At 36.2% G+C, this 18,816-nt stretch overlaps 1 protein-coding gene across 11 annotated transcripts in view; it reads left to right on the forward strand.

Annotated features, from left to right (window-relative positions):
• The window catches only part of PHF3 (PHD finger protein 3), a 92,723-nt gene that overhangs the window by 34,104 nt on the left and 39,803 nt on the right, over positions 1–18,816 (forward strand). For 8 of the 11 annotated variants that reach the window (XM_034648154.1, XM_034648161.1, XM_034648157.1 and 5 more), the window contains 2 exons: positions 11,360–11,521; positions 15,987–17,769. In XM_034648154.1, coding sequence (XP_034504045.1) covers positions 11,360–11,521; positions 15,987–17,769 — 1,945 coding nt within the window. Of the gene's footprint in view, positions 1–10,357; positions 10,467–11,359; positions 11,522–15,986; positions 17,770–18,816 lie in introns of those variants that run through there. The other 3 variants (XM_034648162.1, XM_011233297.3, XM_034648164.1) reach the window with 3 other exon arrangements.

Genomic DNA, 18,816 nt, shown 5'->3' on the forward strand with positions numbered 1-18,816 from the left:
CTCCCTGCTGAGCAGGGAGCCTGATGTGGGACTTGATCCCAGGACTCTGGGATCATGACCTGAGCCAAAGGCAGGCGCTTAACCAACTGAGCCACCCACGTGTCCATTAGGTGCATTTTGATATTTTCCTTAATTTCATAATAAATATTTCCAGGTAGTTAAAAAAAACACTTCTACGGAGTTAGATTTTCACTGTTGAAACATAGGTTATTATTTTCTTGTTCTCCATAGGCATGATTTGTAGTTAACATGATGGGAAATCCACTCTATATTTTATTTTATCTTTGGTAGAATTGAAGTCTAAAAAAGCTATGTATACTCTGTCAAAGTCTTTTTTTTTTTCTTTTAAGATTTTATTTATTTGACAGAGAATGACGAAAAGCAGAGGGAGCAGCAGGCAGAGGGAGAGGGAGAAGCAGGCACTGTTGAGCAAGGAGCCCAACGTGGGGCTCGATCCCAGGACTCTGGGATCATGACCTGAGCCACAGGCAGATGCTTAACCTCTACTGAGCCACCCAGGCGCCCCCGTCAATGTCTTTACAATTGAGTTTCATTGTTATCACACATCATGGTTTGGAAATTCATTTTGTATACATTTCAGTATTTGTCATATATTTGTATTACCTTATTCTTTTGCTCTTTGTTTACAGCAGAACTCCTGGAAAGAATTTTCTGTGCTATCTCCAGTATCTTTCCTCCAGATTCTGATTTTGCGCTGCCTACTGCGCTGGATCAAAGTTACTGTCAGTCTACCAAGGACATTTTTTTTTTCTTCTATCAGTGGTATTTAACTCAGTTGATCTCTGCCTTTTGAAATGATCTATTCACTTGATTGGTTTGTAACTCTCTTCCTTATTCTTTCACCTTCTTATCTTCTTTCTCTTAGTTTGTTTTGATACTCCTCTCCGTTTTCCTGACCTCTAAACACTGGAGTATCTCACGGTTCAGATTTTAGGTATTTTCTTGCTTTCTATGTACTGTTGTGCTGATTTTATCCAATTTTAAATAACCTAAAAAACTCTTCATGGGGCGCCAGGCTTGCTCAGTTGGTAGAACATGTGATTCTTGAACTTAGGGCTGTAAGGTCGAGCCCCACGTTGGGTGTAGAGATTACTTAAAATCTTAAAAAATACTCTTTATAATTAAGCTCATATATATGTATATCTGTCTATATCTTTAGTCTCAACTTCTTAACTTCTTGTCTAAACTTGGATGTCTATTGGGCATCTTAAGCTTAATGTCTAAAACTGAACTCAGTGCCTTCTTTCCCACCCTCCAGTTCCTCTAGTACCACTTCTTCCTATAGTCTTTGCCATCTCTGTAAATGGCAACTCATTCTTTTGAGTTGCTTGGCAAAAAACTTTGAAATTATTATTTACTTATCCTTTTCTTTCACATTTTCATATTCAGTTGGTCAACAGATCTTATTGGCTTTATTTTTAGGATATATCCAGAATCTGACTACTTGTACTGCTCATTTTCTTCACTACCACTGTGGTTTTAGCCCTTACCATCTCTCACCTGGATTATCCCATTAGCCTATAAGTGGCTTTCCAGCTTCTGCCCTTGGGGATTTGTTACAGTGTGTTCTGAAAAGAGCACCAAAAGTAATCCTTTACAAAGTTAGGTCATATCACCCTTGTGTTCACAGTGTTCTGGTAACTTTCTATTTCACACAAAGAAAAAAAGCTAAAGTTCTTATACCCTAGACCCTTCTTGGTTTCCCCTGATACCTCTGCAATTTTATCTGCTATTTTCCCCCTCACTTTCCCTAATCTGGCAACACAGACCTACCCCACATCCTATTCTGACGCCCTAGGCATGTTCCTTCTTCAGAGTCTAGGCAACAGATAGCTGTTGCCTCAACTTGTTCAGGTTTTTGCTGCAAAGTCATCTCAGCATTGTCATCCCTGGGCCCCTTCTAGACTATACAGTGTCTTTTTGGGAATTAGAAAAAGGCATCCTTTTCTCCTGTGCACTTCTTGGACAGCAGATGGGGGCCTGGATATCAGTCTTCACTTTTCCTTTGGGCCCAAAGCTATTGTGCAATAAACAACCAGTACGAGTATCCCTGGCTTTCCCTGGCTATTCTATTTAAAATTACAAACCATCTCCACACTCTGTGTGGAGATTACTTTTTCCTTTTAAGTGTTAAGACTTATCATCTGACATGGTGTATGCTTGTCTCACCTTCATTGAAATGAAGAAACAGTTTTTAAAAATTTTATGTTTTTTTTAAAAAGATTTTATTTATTTGACAAAGAGTGAGCACAAGCAGGGGGAGCAGCAGGCAGAGGGAGAGGGAGAGGGAGAAGCAAGCCCCTGTCTGAGCAAGGAACCCGATACGGAACTTGATCCCAGGACCCTGGGATCATGACCTGAGCAGAAGGCAGACACTTAACCAACTGAGCCACCCAGGCGCCCTAAAAATTTTGTATTTTATGGAAAACATCAAACAAAGCAGAGAATAGTGTAATGAACCTACATGTACCTGTTACTTAGCTTAAACAGTTAATAGTTGGTTTTATTTCATTTATACCCTACTCACTTCTCTTTACCTACCCCCCTGCCCCAAGATTATTTGAAGCACAGACCAGAAGTCGTATAATTTCATCTGTAAGTATTTGAGCGTGTATCTTTAACATATAAGAATTCTTGGGGTGCCTGGGTGGCTCAGTCAGTTAAGCATCTGCCTTCGGCTCAGGTTGTGATCCTGGAGTACTGGGATCGAGCCCCACATCGTGTTCCCTGCTCAGTGTGGAGTCTGCTTCTCTCTTTCCCCCTGCCCCCCCACCGTGCGTGCTCTCTCTCTCTCAAATAAATAAAATCTTTAAAAAAATAAATAAAATACAAGAATTCTTTATTTAAAAAGAAAATCCACCATAATATTATCCAGCCTAAAACATTTAAAGATAGTTCTTAATATTTTCAAGCGTGCAGTCCGTCAGCTTTCAGTTTATCTAGCTCCCTAAACATTTTTTTTTTTAAGTTTGAATTGGAATTGAAATAAGGTCAATATATTTAGTTGGTTAGTATATAAGTATATATCAGTTTATATAAGTACTCCCCAGTCCCCTTTCTTGATACTTATTTGTTGAAGAAACCAGGTCATTTCATCTTAAGTATTCTGTATCATTGGTATCTAGAATAATCTAGGCCGACATGTAACATATAGTAGGTACTCACTGAATGTTTTTGAAGGAATTAACTGAAAGCTAAGTAATTTACAGTATTCCAGAATGGAATTAAAATGTTTAATTTTTAGGGAATGATTACCATCTCACTTTTACATTAGCTTGATAGAATGATCTTGGCAATAAATTATTTTAAAAAAATAAGAGAAATTATGTAGACAATTGAGAAGGGATCAGATGCAGGGCATTTAGGGCTACAGAAAGTTATTTGGAAAAAATCTGCCAAGATATATTAATAATTGCTACCATTTAAGATATTCCTATTTGCATACCAAGCACTATATTAAGACATTATATTAGTTAATTCAGTTTTCACAGCAACCTTTCAGTGAAGGGTTCAGTGTCTTCATTTTCCCAGTGAGGTTATTGAAGTTTAGTGGGAGAAGTGGTTCCTGGCTTAATGTTTTTCTTAACAAACTTTATAAAACTAGAGGCAATTCTTTAAACCATGTGCATGTATAACTTTGATAAAAAAGAAAAAAATAAAGAGCCACCAATAATACAACTTACCTCTACATAGAAAACCCTTGTTTAGTGTGTATCTTTCTAGCTCCTTTTTCTAGAACTATTTTTTGTGAGATTTATTAGAAAATGTGAAAAGAAGAAAAGGAAAGAAATCTCTGAAATAACCATTATTAGCGGTTTGGTTTGTGTTTTTTGGCGTGTGTGTGAATATAAAGCTTGGAAGACCGCATACCACATGCGGTTCTTTCCCTCATATAATGCCTGTTTAGCATATTGAAGACTGAAGATCTGCAGTGAAAAAACTGTTCTTATTTGCCTTAACCCAATGTCTTTCTTTTATACTTATTTGGTAGAGAAAATCCCCTTTCCAAGACATACTGATAAGTTTTAACCCAAAGTATGAAGTTGAGTTTGGCAAAAGTTGAAATATTTGTGCACATTTAAATATAAAACTTTAGAATGCGTTAAATTACAGCAGAAAGGATGGATAATTTGATAGTATTGGAGTAACTGAAGACAACATTCTGAAGAAAAATTAGCTTAGATTGATACCAGATAATACTAAAATAAGGTAAACAAGGGAAAACACTGTGTCAGATAGGAAATAATAGGTATTACATAAAGAATTTGTATATGTTGGAGAGGAAAAACACTTTTAACACCTGAGTGGGGGAGTAGGCAGAGCTAAAGAAATACAAAAAGGCAGTATATACATCTGAAGTGTTCAAGGTTTTTTAGTAACTGTTTCTTTTAAAAATTTGAAACTCAATGCCAGTGAGTTCTTACTAACACGAAGCTCTTTGCAGTGTAAATTCTTTATAATCTTTATGGAAAGACATGTAATGAGATATAAAATAACAAAATATGCATATTTTCATGCTTTGACTCAGTAAACCTGTTTTAAAGTTTATTGTAGAGAAGGAATTGAAGAGGAAAAGAAAAAGATAAGTGTGCATAGTAGCAATATTTATATTTTTCAAATTAGGAACATCTAATATATAAAATGATAAATTCACCCAAAATGGTTCATTTTATGTAACATACAACATGATCTGTTTCACGCCACAGCTTCTTTTAGGAAACGGATGAATCATCCATGAAGGAAAGAACTCTCATTGAAAGGAGTCTAGGTAGAGGCTGGGTGGTATTCTGCAATATTCGAGGAGAAAGCTCTGGTGCCTCCGTTAGGAGAATATAACCGTATAATTTCAAACGCGAGTCCTGTAAATAGATATCTAACCTTTATTGGAATGCTGCAACATCATGCTCTTTAGGTTTATCTCAAGTCTGATACTTAGTGCCAACATTTATTATAGAGGAAATAATTGTAGTTGAGGAAATAAAAGCAGTTGAGTTTGGCCTTTGTACTGCCAATGAGAATTAAGGCATGTCAAATGTGAAGAATTTTCTATTCTACTTGTGGTTTTTTCCTTTATATGGTATTAAAGTGATTTAAACTAATCCTAATTGTTGAGAAATGCCGTAAGTTTAACTGCGAGTTGTTTGGTTCTATTTTCTTTATCTCATTTACCTCCTCTTCCCAAAAAGATAGATTGGAAATGTCTGGAATAAAGTAATATTAGTGTCAAGAAGACTTAGCATAGACTTGACTGGCGCCAGAACTCAGCAGATTTAATTAGGCCCATTTGTGGCTAGGGATGGGAGGAATTTTAATGTGATCTAAACTCAAGCTCAAGGATTTCTGAGTATGATGATAGATTTTATGCCAAAATTTCTTTTCTTTTTTTTTTTTTTAAAGATTTTATTTGTTTATTTGAGAGAGATAGAGACAGCCAGCGAGAGAGGGAACACAAGCAGGGGGAGTGGGAGAGGAAGAAGCAGGCTCACAGCAGAGGAGCCTTATGTGGGGCTCGATCCCATAACGCCAGGATCACGCCCTGAGCCGAAGGCAGACGCTTAACCGCTCTGCCACCCAGGCGCCCCTATGCCAAAATTTCAAAATGAGAGTGACATCTAATTCTGGAATCTGGGAGGGAGGAAAAAGTATATTGCTTTTTTCTGTATGCCATGACCATACACTTGTCTCCTAAAGAATCCGGGCAATTGCGCTGTTTTGGTAACTCAAAGTTACCATTTTAGTGAATTTAAAAAGTTGAATATCAAATACTGAATCTTGGTTAGCCTTGTGGGAGAAGGAGGGGGAGATGTGGGGAGTCCCTGAGAATAGGCAGTGTTCTGAAAAGAGCCCGGATTCTCCTTTACTTCTCTTCATTTTCTTAGCAGAACCAGTTGGATTAAACTCTTTTAAAACACAAATACCTAATTGGGAGGGTTTTGCCCCACAGTATTTATTCTGCACTGTGAATTACTTTAGTCAGATGAATGGATTAGAAGAAAGAAATTTCAGATACTTTTTAAAATTTGATTTGTTCTAGGGGGAGTTGAGGAAAAGCAGTGAGGGAGAAGGAATACATAATTTTTGATGGTGGGCATGTGGGGGGGGGAAACTGAAACAGAAGTTAACAGTAAATATAGGGCTTTCTAAGTGCCAGATACTGTTCCAAGCCTTTTATACGTATTAATCATCACAGTAGCCCTCTGACCCACTAGTATTTTCTCCATTTTATGGAAGAATTTGAGGCACAGAGAAGTTAAGTAGATGCTTTACTTGTTGGGGGCTTTGTTCAGATGAGAGCTCTGGAAATGTTAGAGACCATGTAGAGCTTGATTTAATATAAAGATGGACTTTTTGAGGGACACCTGGATGGCTCAGTCATTAAGCGTCTGCCTTCAGCTCAGGGCGTGATCCTAGCGTTGTGGGATCAAGCTCTGCAATCACGGTCCTCCACTGGGAGCCTGCTTCTTCCTCTCCCACTCCCCCTGCTTGTATTTCCTCTCTCGCTGGCTGTCTCTGTCAAATAAATAAAATCTTAAAAAAAAAAAAAAAAGATGGGCTTTTTGAAGTGAAGGAAATATATGTGTTGCCAGATAGAGCAGGAGTATAAAAAAGGCTGCATTCTTGGAAATCTCCACTCTGAGAAATATCTCAAACGAAGTCTTAGGTATTCCAATTGTAGGTTGTTGACTTGGACGTTTTTGTATGGATGATGGGACCTCAAAGCATCACTTAGCTTCAAAGTTATTTTCCAGCACACACAAACATGCTGGGATCTTTGTTGATTCCCTTCTTCCCCTTTCTTCTCTCTGCCTCCTACCCCCCGACCTTTTTTTTTTTTTTTTTTTTTTGCACCACATTCTCTCTCCCTTCCCATTCCCTCATCTCTCTTTTGGTAAAGGTGATTCTCCCTACCTCACCTCCTTCCATTTCCCTTTTCCCATGTGTCACTTATATAGAAAAATCATCTTTTGTCCTTTTAACTTCCTTCAGTTGATTGTCCCCTTTTCTTTTACCATTAAACTTCTTAAAAATGAAAGAGACTGCAGTTGTCATTCTTTACTCATTCACTTTTTAACCTCTTGTCATCTGATCCTCTGCTTCTGCGTGTCAAATTAATGGATTTTTCTGCATTATTTTCTCTTGTAGCATTAACCTTCCTGATCCCTACTTCATTGAAATTCTCCTTACCCTTTTTTTGTGTGTGATGTATTATCTTGATGCTTCTTTAAACTGCTCTTTTTCTTTGTGTCATCAGTATATCCAAAAAGTGAAGTCAGTGCCCCACTTCCAAATTTGTTCTTTCCAACTTCTGTCTTTTGATTAGTGAAAACATTTTTCCCTTACTCATCAACATTTAAATTTTCCTGACCCCTTCTTTTCCCTAGTTCCTTTCCTCAGCAAATATTTCTGGAGTGCTTCCTGTATTACCAGGTTATTATTCTAGGTTCTGGAGTTTCAGCAATGAATAAATAGAGTTCTGACTTGTAGAGCTTACATTCTAGTGGAGAAGATAGTTAATAAACAGGTATTTAATCAGGTAGTGTGAAACTTTTTTTTTTTTTTTTTAAGATTTTATTTATGTGACAGAGAGACAGCCAGCGAGAGAGGGAACACAGCAGGGGAGTGGGAGAGGAAGAAGCAGGCTCCCAGCGGAGGAGCCAGATGGTGGGACTCGATCCCGGAACGCCGGGATCACGCCCTGAGCCCAACGCAGATGCTTAAGGTGCCCCGAAACATGTTTTAAATAATAAAGTACACTAAGCATCAGTAGGCAGTGATGGGAGTATGTGCTCTTTTGGATAAGATTGTTAGGAAAAAAAGTTTCTCTGAGAAGGTGATATTTGGGCATGACTTGAAGAGAGTGAGCCACATGGAAATGTGGGAGAAAAGCACCCCAGGCAGAGTTAATAGCAACTACAAAGACCCTGGAATGATCTTAGGCTTTCCTGTGTCAGGAAAGGCCTGTGTGACTGGCGTAGAGTCAGTCATAGATCGGTAGGTAAGAAGTCAGTGAAGTTGACTGGGGAAGATCTTAGGTCCTGTGGGCCCTGGCTAGGATTTTGGACATAAATCTAAGTGCAGTGGTAAGAGTTTGGAGGGTCTTGAACAGAAGAATGGTAACAAGATAGGACTTCATATTTTAGAAGGATCACAGTGATGACTTTGTGGGGAGTAAACTGTGTGTGTGTGATGAGTGTGTTTGGGGTGTGTCAGTAGAAGAACCTGTGACACTATTATGGTATAGTTTTAATAAGAGATGATGGTAATTTAGAGTGGAATGTTAGTTATGGCGGTGGTAAATGGTCCAGATGAGTGATAGGTTTTATTAATTTTTTATTTATTTTTTAAAAATTTATTTTTATTTTTTAAAAAAGATTTTATTTATTTGACACAGAGAGAGACCACAAGCAGGGGTAGCAGGAGAGGGAGAAACAGGCTCCCTGCTTCTCAGCAGGGAGCCCAATGTGGGGCTTGATCCCAGAACCCTGGGATTATGACCTGAGCTGAAGGCAGATACTTCACTGGCTGAGCCACCCAGGCGCCCCAAGACTTATTTATTTTAGAGGATAGAGAGTGTGTGTGCATGAGCTGGGGGAGGAGGTGAGGGAGAGGGGGAGAGAGAATCCTCAAGCAGAGCCCAATGCAGGGCTCCATCCCAGGACCTAGAGATCATGACCTGAGCCAAAATCAAGAGCTGGCCTGCTTAACTGATTGAGCCACTCAGGTACCCCGAGCAATTATGTTTTACAGATAGAACTAGCAGGATATGCTGATCACTTGATGTGGTATATGAGGAGAGAGGAGCTAAGGATAGTTCTGGAGTTTAAGGTTTGAGCAGCTGGGTGAATGGAGGTTCCATTACCAGGAATACCTTAGGAGGGGCAGTTTTGTTGAGGAGGGATGGGTAGAAGCAGTGTTTATTTTCAGTATGTTAAACTTGAGATATCTGTTAAACCTAGTGGAGATGTCAAATTATACTCTTCCAAAGGTCAAATGTGAGCTTGGGGCTGGAGAAAATAATTTTGGGAGTCATCCAAGTATAGGCGATACTGGATGAGATCACTTAGGGGGTTTTGAGTGTAGATAAAGAAGAGAGATGGAAGGACTGAACCAGTAAGTCCTCCAGTGTGTAGACCTCTACAAGAAGAGGAAGCTCTATCAAAGGATATTGAGAAGTAGCTGGAGAGATAGGAAGATGTGTGATGTTCAGAAGCTAAGTGAGGAGAAAGATTCAGGAGGGAGATGATGGGTCAGCTATGTCAGAGGCTACTAGGAAAGGGAGTAAGGTAAAAACCTGATAATTGACCTTTGGATTTGGCTTGCTAAATCCCATTGATTTTTTGCTTTGTAATATAGCCCTAAAATCCAGAACATATCTTTTTACTCCCTGCGAACACACACTGTTAATCAGGCGTTTAATTGCCCTTCTCCTGGACTATTTTCCCCTTTTGAGTTTTTCCTTTCTCTCCTGATTGCAATACAGAATACATGCTGATTGTAAAAAAAAAAGTTGGAAAACACAGAGACAGTATAACAATGATGTAAAAAACTTAAATTCTTTATCTGCCTTACCACTAGAGATATAATCACTGATAACACTCCAGTGCTTTTTTTCTCCTATCCATTTCTGCCTATGCATATCTGAAATGCATATATTTATATATGCTTTTATATAAAATTGGGATTAAAATAGTCTTAAATTTTATTTTTTTAAATGAATATTAAAGTTTTTTTGAGAATGTGTGTGAATGTGTGACAGCATAAGTATTTCATCATGGTGAAATAGCTTTCTAACTGAACTTTCCACCCATTTCTCCCGTAATTATATCTTACGTGAGTCCTGATGAATTTTCCTGATGTATATTCTTCTCTAAGCTTTTAGTGCATAGGATAGTGATTGAAGCGTAGACTATTTTTGAGAGTAAAACATGCATATAGCAGGAAATCTGGAAAACAGGAAAGAAGTATACTATCTTTTATAGAGTAACTATTATAGTTTTCAACTATTTCCTGCTAATAATCTTTTTTCCTATTTGTCTAAATGTACATACACATGCATTTTGTTTTTTTTACCAACAAAGATCACACTGTGTTTTCTAGCCAGCTTTTTTTCCCATAATTTATTCTATTTATAATTTATTGGTCAAAGTATATAAGCAGTTTCATTATTCTGTTTGTTGTCAAAGTGCTCTTCAAAAAGATTGTACCATTTGAAAGTATATTTATAAAGAATTTTGTTCTCTTTAAATTTTAGGATAGACCACTATCTTGTTGAGCTCTTTTAATTGAAGTTCTTCTTGGATACAAAGATGAGGACTAGATAACTTCTTGAGGTTCCTTCTAACCCCTAGGATGAAGATAATAACTAACATTTGTATAGTGCTCTAAAGTTTACAAAGTGAGTTCTCATACATCATCTCACTTGATCCTCACAACAGCCCTGTGAGGTAGGTAGGACAGGTATTGTTATTCTCATTTTAGAGATAAACTGAAAGAGAGGTTAAGTGACTTGGTCAAGTTTTATTTAAGTGTTTTAGCTGGGATTTGAATCCAGGCCTTCTGATCTAAATAATTCTTTTTACAAGATTGCATACAGCTGCACATTTAGAATTGCTATATGTCAGCTAGTTAAGTGAAATAAAATTGTTATATACAGAAATAAACCCAATGACTAAATATAGTGTTTATATTTTATTCAACGTCCCCCAGTCCTTTTCCATATCTCCCCCTCCCCATTAAATGAAATGCTCTCTCTTTTGACTAGAAGGTAATTTAATTATATAGCTATACACCTACCATTTTACCTGGCATTTGGAAGAGGGGGAAGTTACGTTTTTCATTTCTATGTATATTTTTTTGCTACCATTTAAAGGTGTACCTGTATTACTTTCTACACATGTAGCATGAAGTCTTTAAAAGTAATAGAATTATACTTTGAACCAGAATCTTTTGGGTCTAGCATGAACTTAGAATCACAAGCTTTTCAGGGTATTTTGTACTACTCTAACTAAAATTGGGATAATTGAGTATTTCAGGTATAGTTGCTTATGATGTTCACAGAAGTACAGTGAATAATAAGTGAGAATGACAGTGGAGGTCAAATCAAGAACAATTATAGCTAATCTACCCTTTGACTAGTTACCTCATAAGGTAAATTTTGTAAAGCTGAATTGGGAGCTTGGTAGTGGCAATATCATGTAATAGACGTAGATTTTCAAGACTGTGTAGTATAGTATTGTGTTAAAATGTCTCACCATGTTTTCTGTAACTGCCTTTAAATGCTTAAGGTATTCAGTATTTTTAAAAATTAATTTTCTTGTTGTTTTTGTTTTTTCTCTAGTTGTTGGTCTTGACGATATTATGGATGAAGGAGTTGTTAAAGAAAGTGGCAATGATACCATTGATGAAGAAGAACTGATTTTACCTAACAGGAATTTGAGGGACAAGGTAGAAGAAAATTCAGTGAGATCACCAAGAAAATCACCTCGTTTAATGGCACAAGGTAATCTTCCTGAGAAGTTGAGCTAGAAAATCAAAGGTATAGGGACAGAGGGGATAGTTCGTAAACTTGCTAAGCAGAGACCATATTTTCATGATGTTTGCTAGTCTGAGCATTTTAGTAAGATTATATCAATTTGTTGGATAATTTTTAAAAATTTTTACTGAAATTATGTATTTACAAAATTGAAGGGTTGACTAATTCTATAAAGTTTCTAATGTCTATTTTCCTTTCCCCAGAGGAAATCATTATTAACTTTCCCAGCTGGCTTTACTAATTTTTTGGTATTTACTTCCATGTCTCTAAGTAACATATGTATATTGCTACTTTTTGATTGTACTGATGTGTAGGTATTTATTGATTTCCCACTCTGGGTGATGAACTTAGTGTTTGTCTTCTTGTCCTCATCTCACAAAATTATATTTTCTCATCCTTCTAGTAAGTAATTTTGGTAGATCAGTAGTAATTATTTATGTTATTGTGACTCTGTGCTGTTAGAGATGATTGATTTAATAAACTAAGGTTACTTTTCCTGCACAACTTTTTTCTTTTTGATTTAATAATTGTTTTTGCTCATTTGCTTATAGTTTTGTACATTTGTACACAGACTTTTCTGTGTACATACCAGTAATAACATCTCAGCCACTCTGCTAGTTGTCTAAGTCTTTCCTAAAAATGTGTGTGCATATCAGATACTCTGTCATTTTCATTTTATTGAAGAAGTCTCTTGGAGCTTTCTTAACTGCTCCCATGTGCATTGGTTTGTTAGCCCTGTATAAGCCTGATGCATAGCTATTATCCAGGGATCTCCTTTTACTATTCTTCTGACGATTCTGTTTGGTGTTGTAGTTCTTATTTCCTCTGTTTTTGGCTTACCTCCTTCATTTTGGTGGCAATTCTTCTAGTAGTTTGCCGTGAGAAAGGAACAGGGAGATATGTTATTTTAAAACTGTGTGTCTGGAAATGTATTTAATCTGGTCTCACATTGGAATTACAGTCTGGTTGAACATAGAATTCAAGGTTGGACATAATTTTCCCTCAGAAATTTGATACTGTTCCTCTGTTTTCTTCTAACTTCAGTGTTGTTGAGAAGTTTATTCTGATTCCTTTTTTTTCTTTTTTGATACTTTCTTCTGGAAGTTTGTGGAGTCTTCCTATTCAGCTCTAGTGTTTCGATATTTCTGATAATGTATCTTGGTGTAAGTGTATTTTAAGTATTGAGTTCTGGATACTCCATAGATCCTTAGTCTGAAAAGTATTATTCAACTCTGGGAAAATTTTTTGTGTTGTCGCATTGGTAATTCCTCTGTTTATTTTCTCAGCTCTTTCTTTCTAGAACTCATTATTCAAGTATTAGGTAGGGAGGACTGGCCCTTCCATTTTTCTTTATGTTGCCTACTTTGTACCTCTATGTCTTTTTCCTCTACTTGGTGAAGTTTTTTCATGCTTATCCTCCAACTTTTCCATCATATTTTACATTTCTAATTTCTGAATATTCTTTTTTTTTGTTTTGGGAGTAGTTCTTTTTGCAGCATTGTGGTCTTGTTTCATGAACACAATATCTTCTGCTGTCTTTCATAAGGTATTTAGTTAAAAAGTGTTTTAAAAAGTTTTTTTTTTTTAAGTCTCCTTTCATGGTTTCTTTTTTCTCCATGTTGTCTGTGTCTCTGTCTTTCTGTCTCTCTCTCCATCTTTCATGTTAGAGACTTTTCCAAAATGTCTGATAGTTTGCTCATGTTTAAGAGTAGGGAACTAAAACTGTATGAAACTAAAAGGTTAACACTTAAAAGAGTGGGTGGGTTGGGTTTTGTCTACTGTGAGCTTCACTGTATGGTTCTTTGGTCATGCGGAGTTTTTTTGTTTGTTTGTTTGTTTTTTGAGGAATCCCTAATGTCTTTATTCCCTTAGGCTCATTAGATTGGTAGCATGTTATGGGAATCCTTTCAGGGAAGCTAACAGGATGTCTCAGCTTTGAATATATATAAATTCACTTAATGTCACAAATTTCAGTGTACTTTACTGCCACTTTTATCTGTGCCTGATGTTCCTTAGTCTAGAAACCCTGTTTTTTACTCTTCTAGAGAGCAAGTCTCCAGTCTTGGATTAGGACCAGGAAAGGGCAGTTGCCTGGCAGATGATGGCATGGGGGAGAGGGAGCTAGGGATCTAACTGCTTCTTAAGCAGCTTTCATCCACACTTTAGAATCATCTGGGGTCACCAATTCCTAACCCTTTTGAGGTATTAATTGTATTCTTGCCTACGCTGCCATCTTAGGGTTTATCTTTTTTTTGGTCTCCTACATCTGTTACTTCTTGAGCATCTCTTGTTTGACTTCTGGAATTGTCACCGTTTTCTCCTGTTCTTCCTTTCATTTTAGATTTATGTCTTTTGTATAGCTTTAGTGTGGGGTTTTCAGAAGTGGATTAAGTTAGATGTGTGTATTTACTTTATCATCTTTTCCTCAATTTATATAGATAGATTAAATATTTTATTTATTTTAGAGCGAGTGCAGGGAGGAGCAGAGGGGGGTGGGAGAGGGAGGGGGAAGGAATCTCAAGCAGACTCTGAGTTGGGAGCCCGATGCGGGGCTTAATCTCATGACCCTGATAACATCACAGCCTGAGATGAAACCAAGAGTGGATGCTTAGCCAACTGAGCCACCCAGTCTCCCCACTCTCAATTTATATTTTTAATCAGCTTTTTAAATCTGTTATTTGGTATTACTTGTGACTTTGAGTAATGAAAAGAATAGGATGAACATTATGGACAAATGATTAACGTTTGACCTATTCAGCCAGGATTCAAACTAAGGCAGTTTATATTTAGAGGAGAAAAAACAACTTGATCTTTGGCTCAATAAATCAGTTACTATTGGAAAATGTTTTTTTCATCTTAATTACCTTTATAGTTGAATATGCTATTCATTTATCATTTTTAGCAACAACCTAGATAATGGGTGTTAAAAGTTCATTTATTTTATTTCAAGGCAGACAGAGTAGAGCTGTAAATTATTTCAGGCTGTGTCTTCAAAGCTTAAAATATGTAAAAATATTATTAAAGTATTTAAAAATATCCACATATTGATAATGAGCCTTTAAGTTTTTAGTTATTTAAAAATGTTATATATTTGAGCATGTGATAAACAGTTAATAATCCACACTAAGTAATTTTTAAAAATTGTTGAGTACTTATCTAATGATGAAATACTGTGCCACGTTCTGGGGGAAGTAGAAAGGGTCTCTAAGACCAGATGACCGAATAATTTTGTGTTCTAAACTAGGACACTTTTGAGAATAAAAGAGTGTGCCGTTAATAATCATATCAGGACTATATGTGTCACCTAGGACTGTTACAGGCAAATGAAGACACATGATACCTTCCTTAAGAGTTCAATGCTTTGTGACAAATAAGCAAGTGTTTAAGTATTGGTGCATAGTAGGGTAGGAGTCTTTTTTTTTTTTTTTTTTTTTGATAGTTGATACTGTTCAGTTTTCATGCAGAGTTTATTCGGAGGCATTGAATGTGCATAGGCTTGGAAATAGCTTATTTTGTATTTCAGTTTGTGGGTTTTTCTAATTAATGAATCTACTTTAGCTCTCTTTCCTTCTACTTTCTTTTCATTCCATATGTTCTCCTCCTGGAGGGTGTATCCAGATAGGGAAAAGAGGAAAAACGCATATAGTGGATTCTTTGTTAGGAATATTGTTAAAGGTGGGAAGCTTTATTATTTTCATATTTTCCCCATTTTCTTTCATGATATATTTTCTTGGCTTAAATTTCTTTGTAATTTCTCTTTATCTGTGTTTAGTACTTTAGCGTGTGCTTTATTTCTTAGGAATAACTTGTATGCTAAAATGGTGATACAAGTGAAGGACATTCATAAAAAGGAGTTAGAGTTCTTATGAGGCTGTGTTTTGAAACTCACACAGATCCTGTTTGTGATAGGTGGTCTAGTTCATATTTTGCTGGAACCTGAGCTTGTTCGGTATTATTTATTTAAAGATATTTAATGTTAAAAAGAAAGACATTTGATGTTTAAAACTGTGTGACAGTCTTGCTTCATGATGGGCATTCATGTGAAGGAAGCTCATTTTACTTATTTTACTCCCAGCTTACTTACTATAGAAAAGAAACTTGATGTAAACATTCTTGTTTTGTAGTAGATTATGTCAGTCTGAATTTTGTGGTCTTTTTCTCCTGCCAGAATTTATAGAACTTTATAAATATAAAACTTAACATGGGTATATGTGTGTGTGTGTGTGTGTGTGTATGTATGTGTGTATATATTATATATATATATATATATATATATATATATATGATCATCATGAGTAACTCTTCAGTACATTTTCATTGAAAGGAGCAAATTTATAACTCAGAGTAAAGAAATAATATATTCTAAATTGTATTGAAATAACACATGGCAAAAAGCTAAGTTATTTTTATTTATTTTTTTCCCTTGTGATAGAACAAGTAAGAAGTTTGCGACAAAGCACTATTGCCAAGCGTTCAAATGCAGCACCTTTAAATAGCACAAAAAAGGCATCTGGGAAGACTGTATCTGCCCCTAAAGCAGGGGTGAAACATCCAGAAAAGTGTCAGATTAAAGAAGTTTCTGTGTCACCGAAACCTGAGTACCATAAAGAGAGCAGAAGGAGCAGCCGACATATTGGACAAATTGAAGTGGTCCCAGAAGTATCAGTGTCTTCAAGTCATTCTTCAGTGTCATCTTGTCTTGAAATGAAGGATGAAGCTGGATTAGATTCTAAGCAGAAGTGTAATAATCAGGGAGAAACAAATGTGCCATCTCATGACTTAAATTGTTCACTCCTTTCAGAGACTTGTGTTAGTATTGAAGAAAAGAAAAATGAAGCTCTGATGGAATGTAAAGTCAAGACTGTTAGTAGCCCACAGTTTAAGTTTTCAGATAAAGAAGAACAGAATGATTCTGTTGCAGATAAAACGGATGGCACTATTGTTGAAGAAGTGAAGGAAAAGGGGAAAATTGAACAAGAGTCAAATGAGACAGTAAAATTATCCCACGAAGATGACCAAATTATTGAGGAATCTGCATCTTCTGTTCCTCTCTCTGATGCTGCTGCTTGTACAAATCCAAATAAGACCGAAAAGAACCTTGTAGGTTTGTCTTGTTCTGTGGATGAAGTAAACGAATGTAATTTGGAATTGAAGAATACCATGGAAGTTGCTGATAAAGCTAAGAACTCCCTTCAAAGAAATGAAATAGAACCATTGGGTTATTGTAAAGACACAGAGTCTCATGATAAGCAGTTGGAGAGCACAGAATTTAATAACTCAAACTTAGAGATGGTTGATACTAATGCTTTTGAACCAGAAAGTAATATTTTAGAAAATGCTGTTTGTGATGCACCTGACCAAAATTCAGAACAGTTGAATATTGTTGAAAGTATTAAAATGGAGTCTCATGAAATAGCAAACCTTCAGGATGACAGAAACAGCCAGTCAAGTAGTGTTTCTTGTTTAGAGTCAAAAACCGTAAAATCCAAACAAACAAAACCTGTAATTCATTCTAAGCAAAACATGACCACAGATACTCTGAAAAAAATTGTTGCAGCAAAGCATGAATTAATGCATAACAAAACTAAAGTTAATGTCAAAAGTGTGAAACGAAATGTTGATGAACCAGAATCTCAGCAAAATTTTCATAGGCCGGTCAAAGTGAGAAAAAAACAAGTTGAGAAAGATTCAAAAATTCAGAGTTGCAATTCTGGTGTTAAATCTGTGAAAAATCAAGCTCATTCTATATTGAAAAAAACATCACAGGATCAAAATTTAGTACAGGTTTCCAAATCCTTGACTCATTCTTTGAGTGAAAAGCCTCATGGTCACCCTGGTTGCTCTAAAGAACCCCATCACCCTGCACAAACTGGACATTTATTACATTCCAGCCAGAAACAATGCCATAAGCCCCAGCAGCTGGCTGCAGCAATGAAAACCAATAGTCATGTGAAGGAAGAGCTTGAACATGCAGGTGGTGCAGAGCATTTTAAGGAGGAAGATAAACTGAAGCTAAAAAAACCTGAGAAGAACCTACAACCCCGCCAAAGAAGAAGCAGCAAGAGTTTTTCTTTGGATGAGCCACCATTGTTCATTCCAGACAACATAGCTACTATAAAAAAAGAAGGCTCAGATCATAGCTCTTCATTTGAAAGCAAATATATGTGGACTCCCAGCAAGCAGTGTGGGTTTTGCAAAAAACCACATGGCAACAGGTGTGTGTGTGTGTGTGTGTGTGTGTGTGTGTGTGTGTGTGTGATGTGCATTAAAGAGAAATTGCTTTTTAGGGTGGGGTTTTGTGAGAACTTTTTTATAGAAAGAAATTATTTAACATACAAAGACTTTTGCAGAAACAAAAAATCCCTCATAATCCTGGATAAAGTGATAGAAAGATGGAGCCACTGAATTTATAAATATATCATCCCAGAACATGTAAAAAAGCATAGCCTGACCAATGGCTGGTATATATTGAAATGTTTTGTCATTGTAACCAGTTAGAGAGTGTGATTTAGTTATTGCATCTGAAAGAGAAAAAAAGCTTGCTGCTAATCAGAAAACTGTTACACTGCCTTGGGTCTGTAAGTTATATATTATTTTATTTGGCTTGAGAAGAAATAGTAATAAAGTGTAAAGGTCATAATGGAAATTCTATTTTTCTTTTGAAGATTTAAAAAAAAAATTTTTTTTTTTTTTTTGGTAAATGAAGCACACTTGCCATGACTTAATACCACCACTTCATAACTATCAAAATTAACCTTGGAATGAAGTTCGGTAGCTAAAACAACTGTTAAATTAAATTATTCAGGTGACTTCTGTATATAACACAAAATAGAAAACCTGTATATCTTTTTTGAATGTTTTAGTGATTTGAAGGATTTCTTGTGAATTCTAATCTTTTAAGTGATTTTAGGATTCAGTGCTTTATAGCTTTTTGACACTGCCCGACCCTCCCCCGTGTATTTTTTTATTTGCTAGCTTTTTAAGAAAAGGAAAACAGGAGATGAAGTGGAGTTTGCAGCTACAAGATTGTCATGTTCAAGTGTTGAGATTGCTGTTGGAACTCCTATCAACATTGACATGTTAAAAGAACATGATAACTTGCACATTGTAATATTATCCTTACTCATGAAAGTAAATATTAGGGTGACTTTTCCCAGTACTATCAGATTACATAAAAATGTGAAACTTTTTAGATAGGGACAATTTAGTATAAAGTATGTTGTGTAATTATTTTTTGTGGGAGCTGGTGGTTGGGAGGGTGG

Source organism: Ailuropoda melanoleuca, chromosome 19 (genome assembly GCF_002007445.2).
Source record: "Ailuropoda melanoleuca isolate Jingjing chromosome 19, ASM200744v2, whole genome shotgun sequence".
NCBI classification, from domain to species: Eukaryota; Metazoa; Chordata; class Mammalia; order Carnivora; family Ursidae; genus Ailuropoda; species Ailuropoda melanoleuca.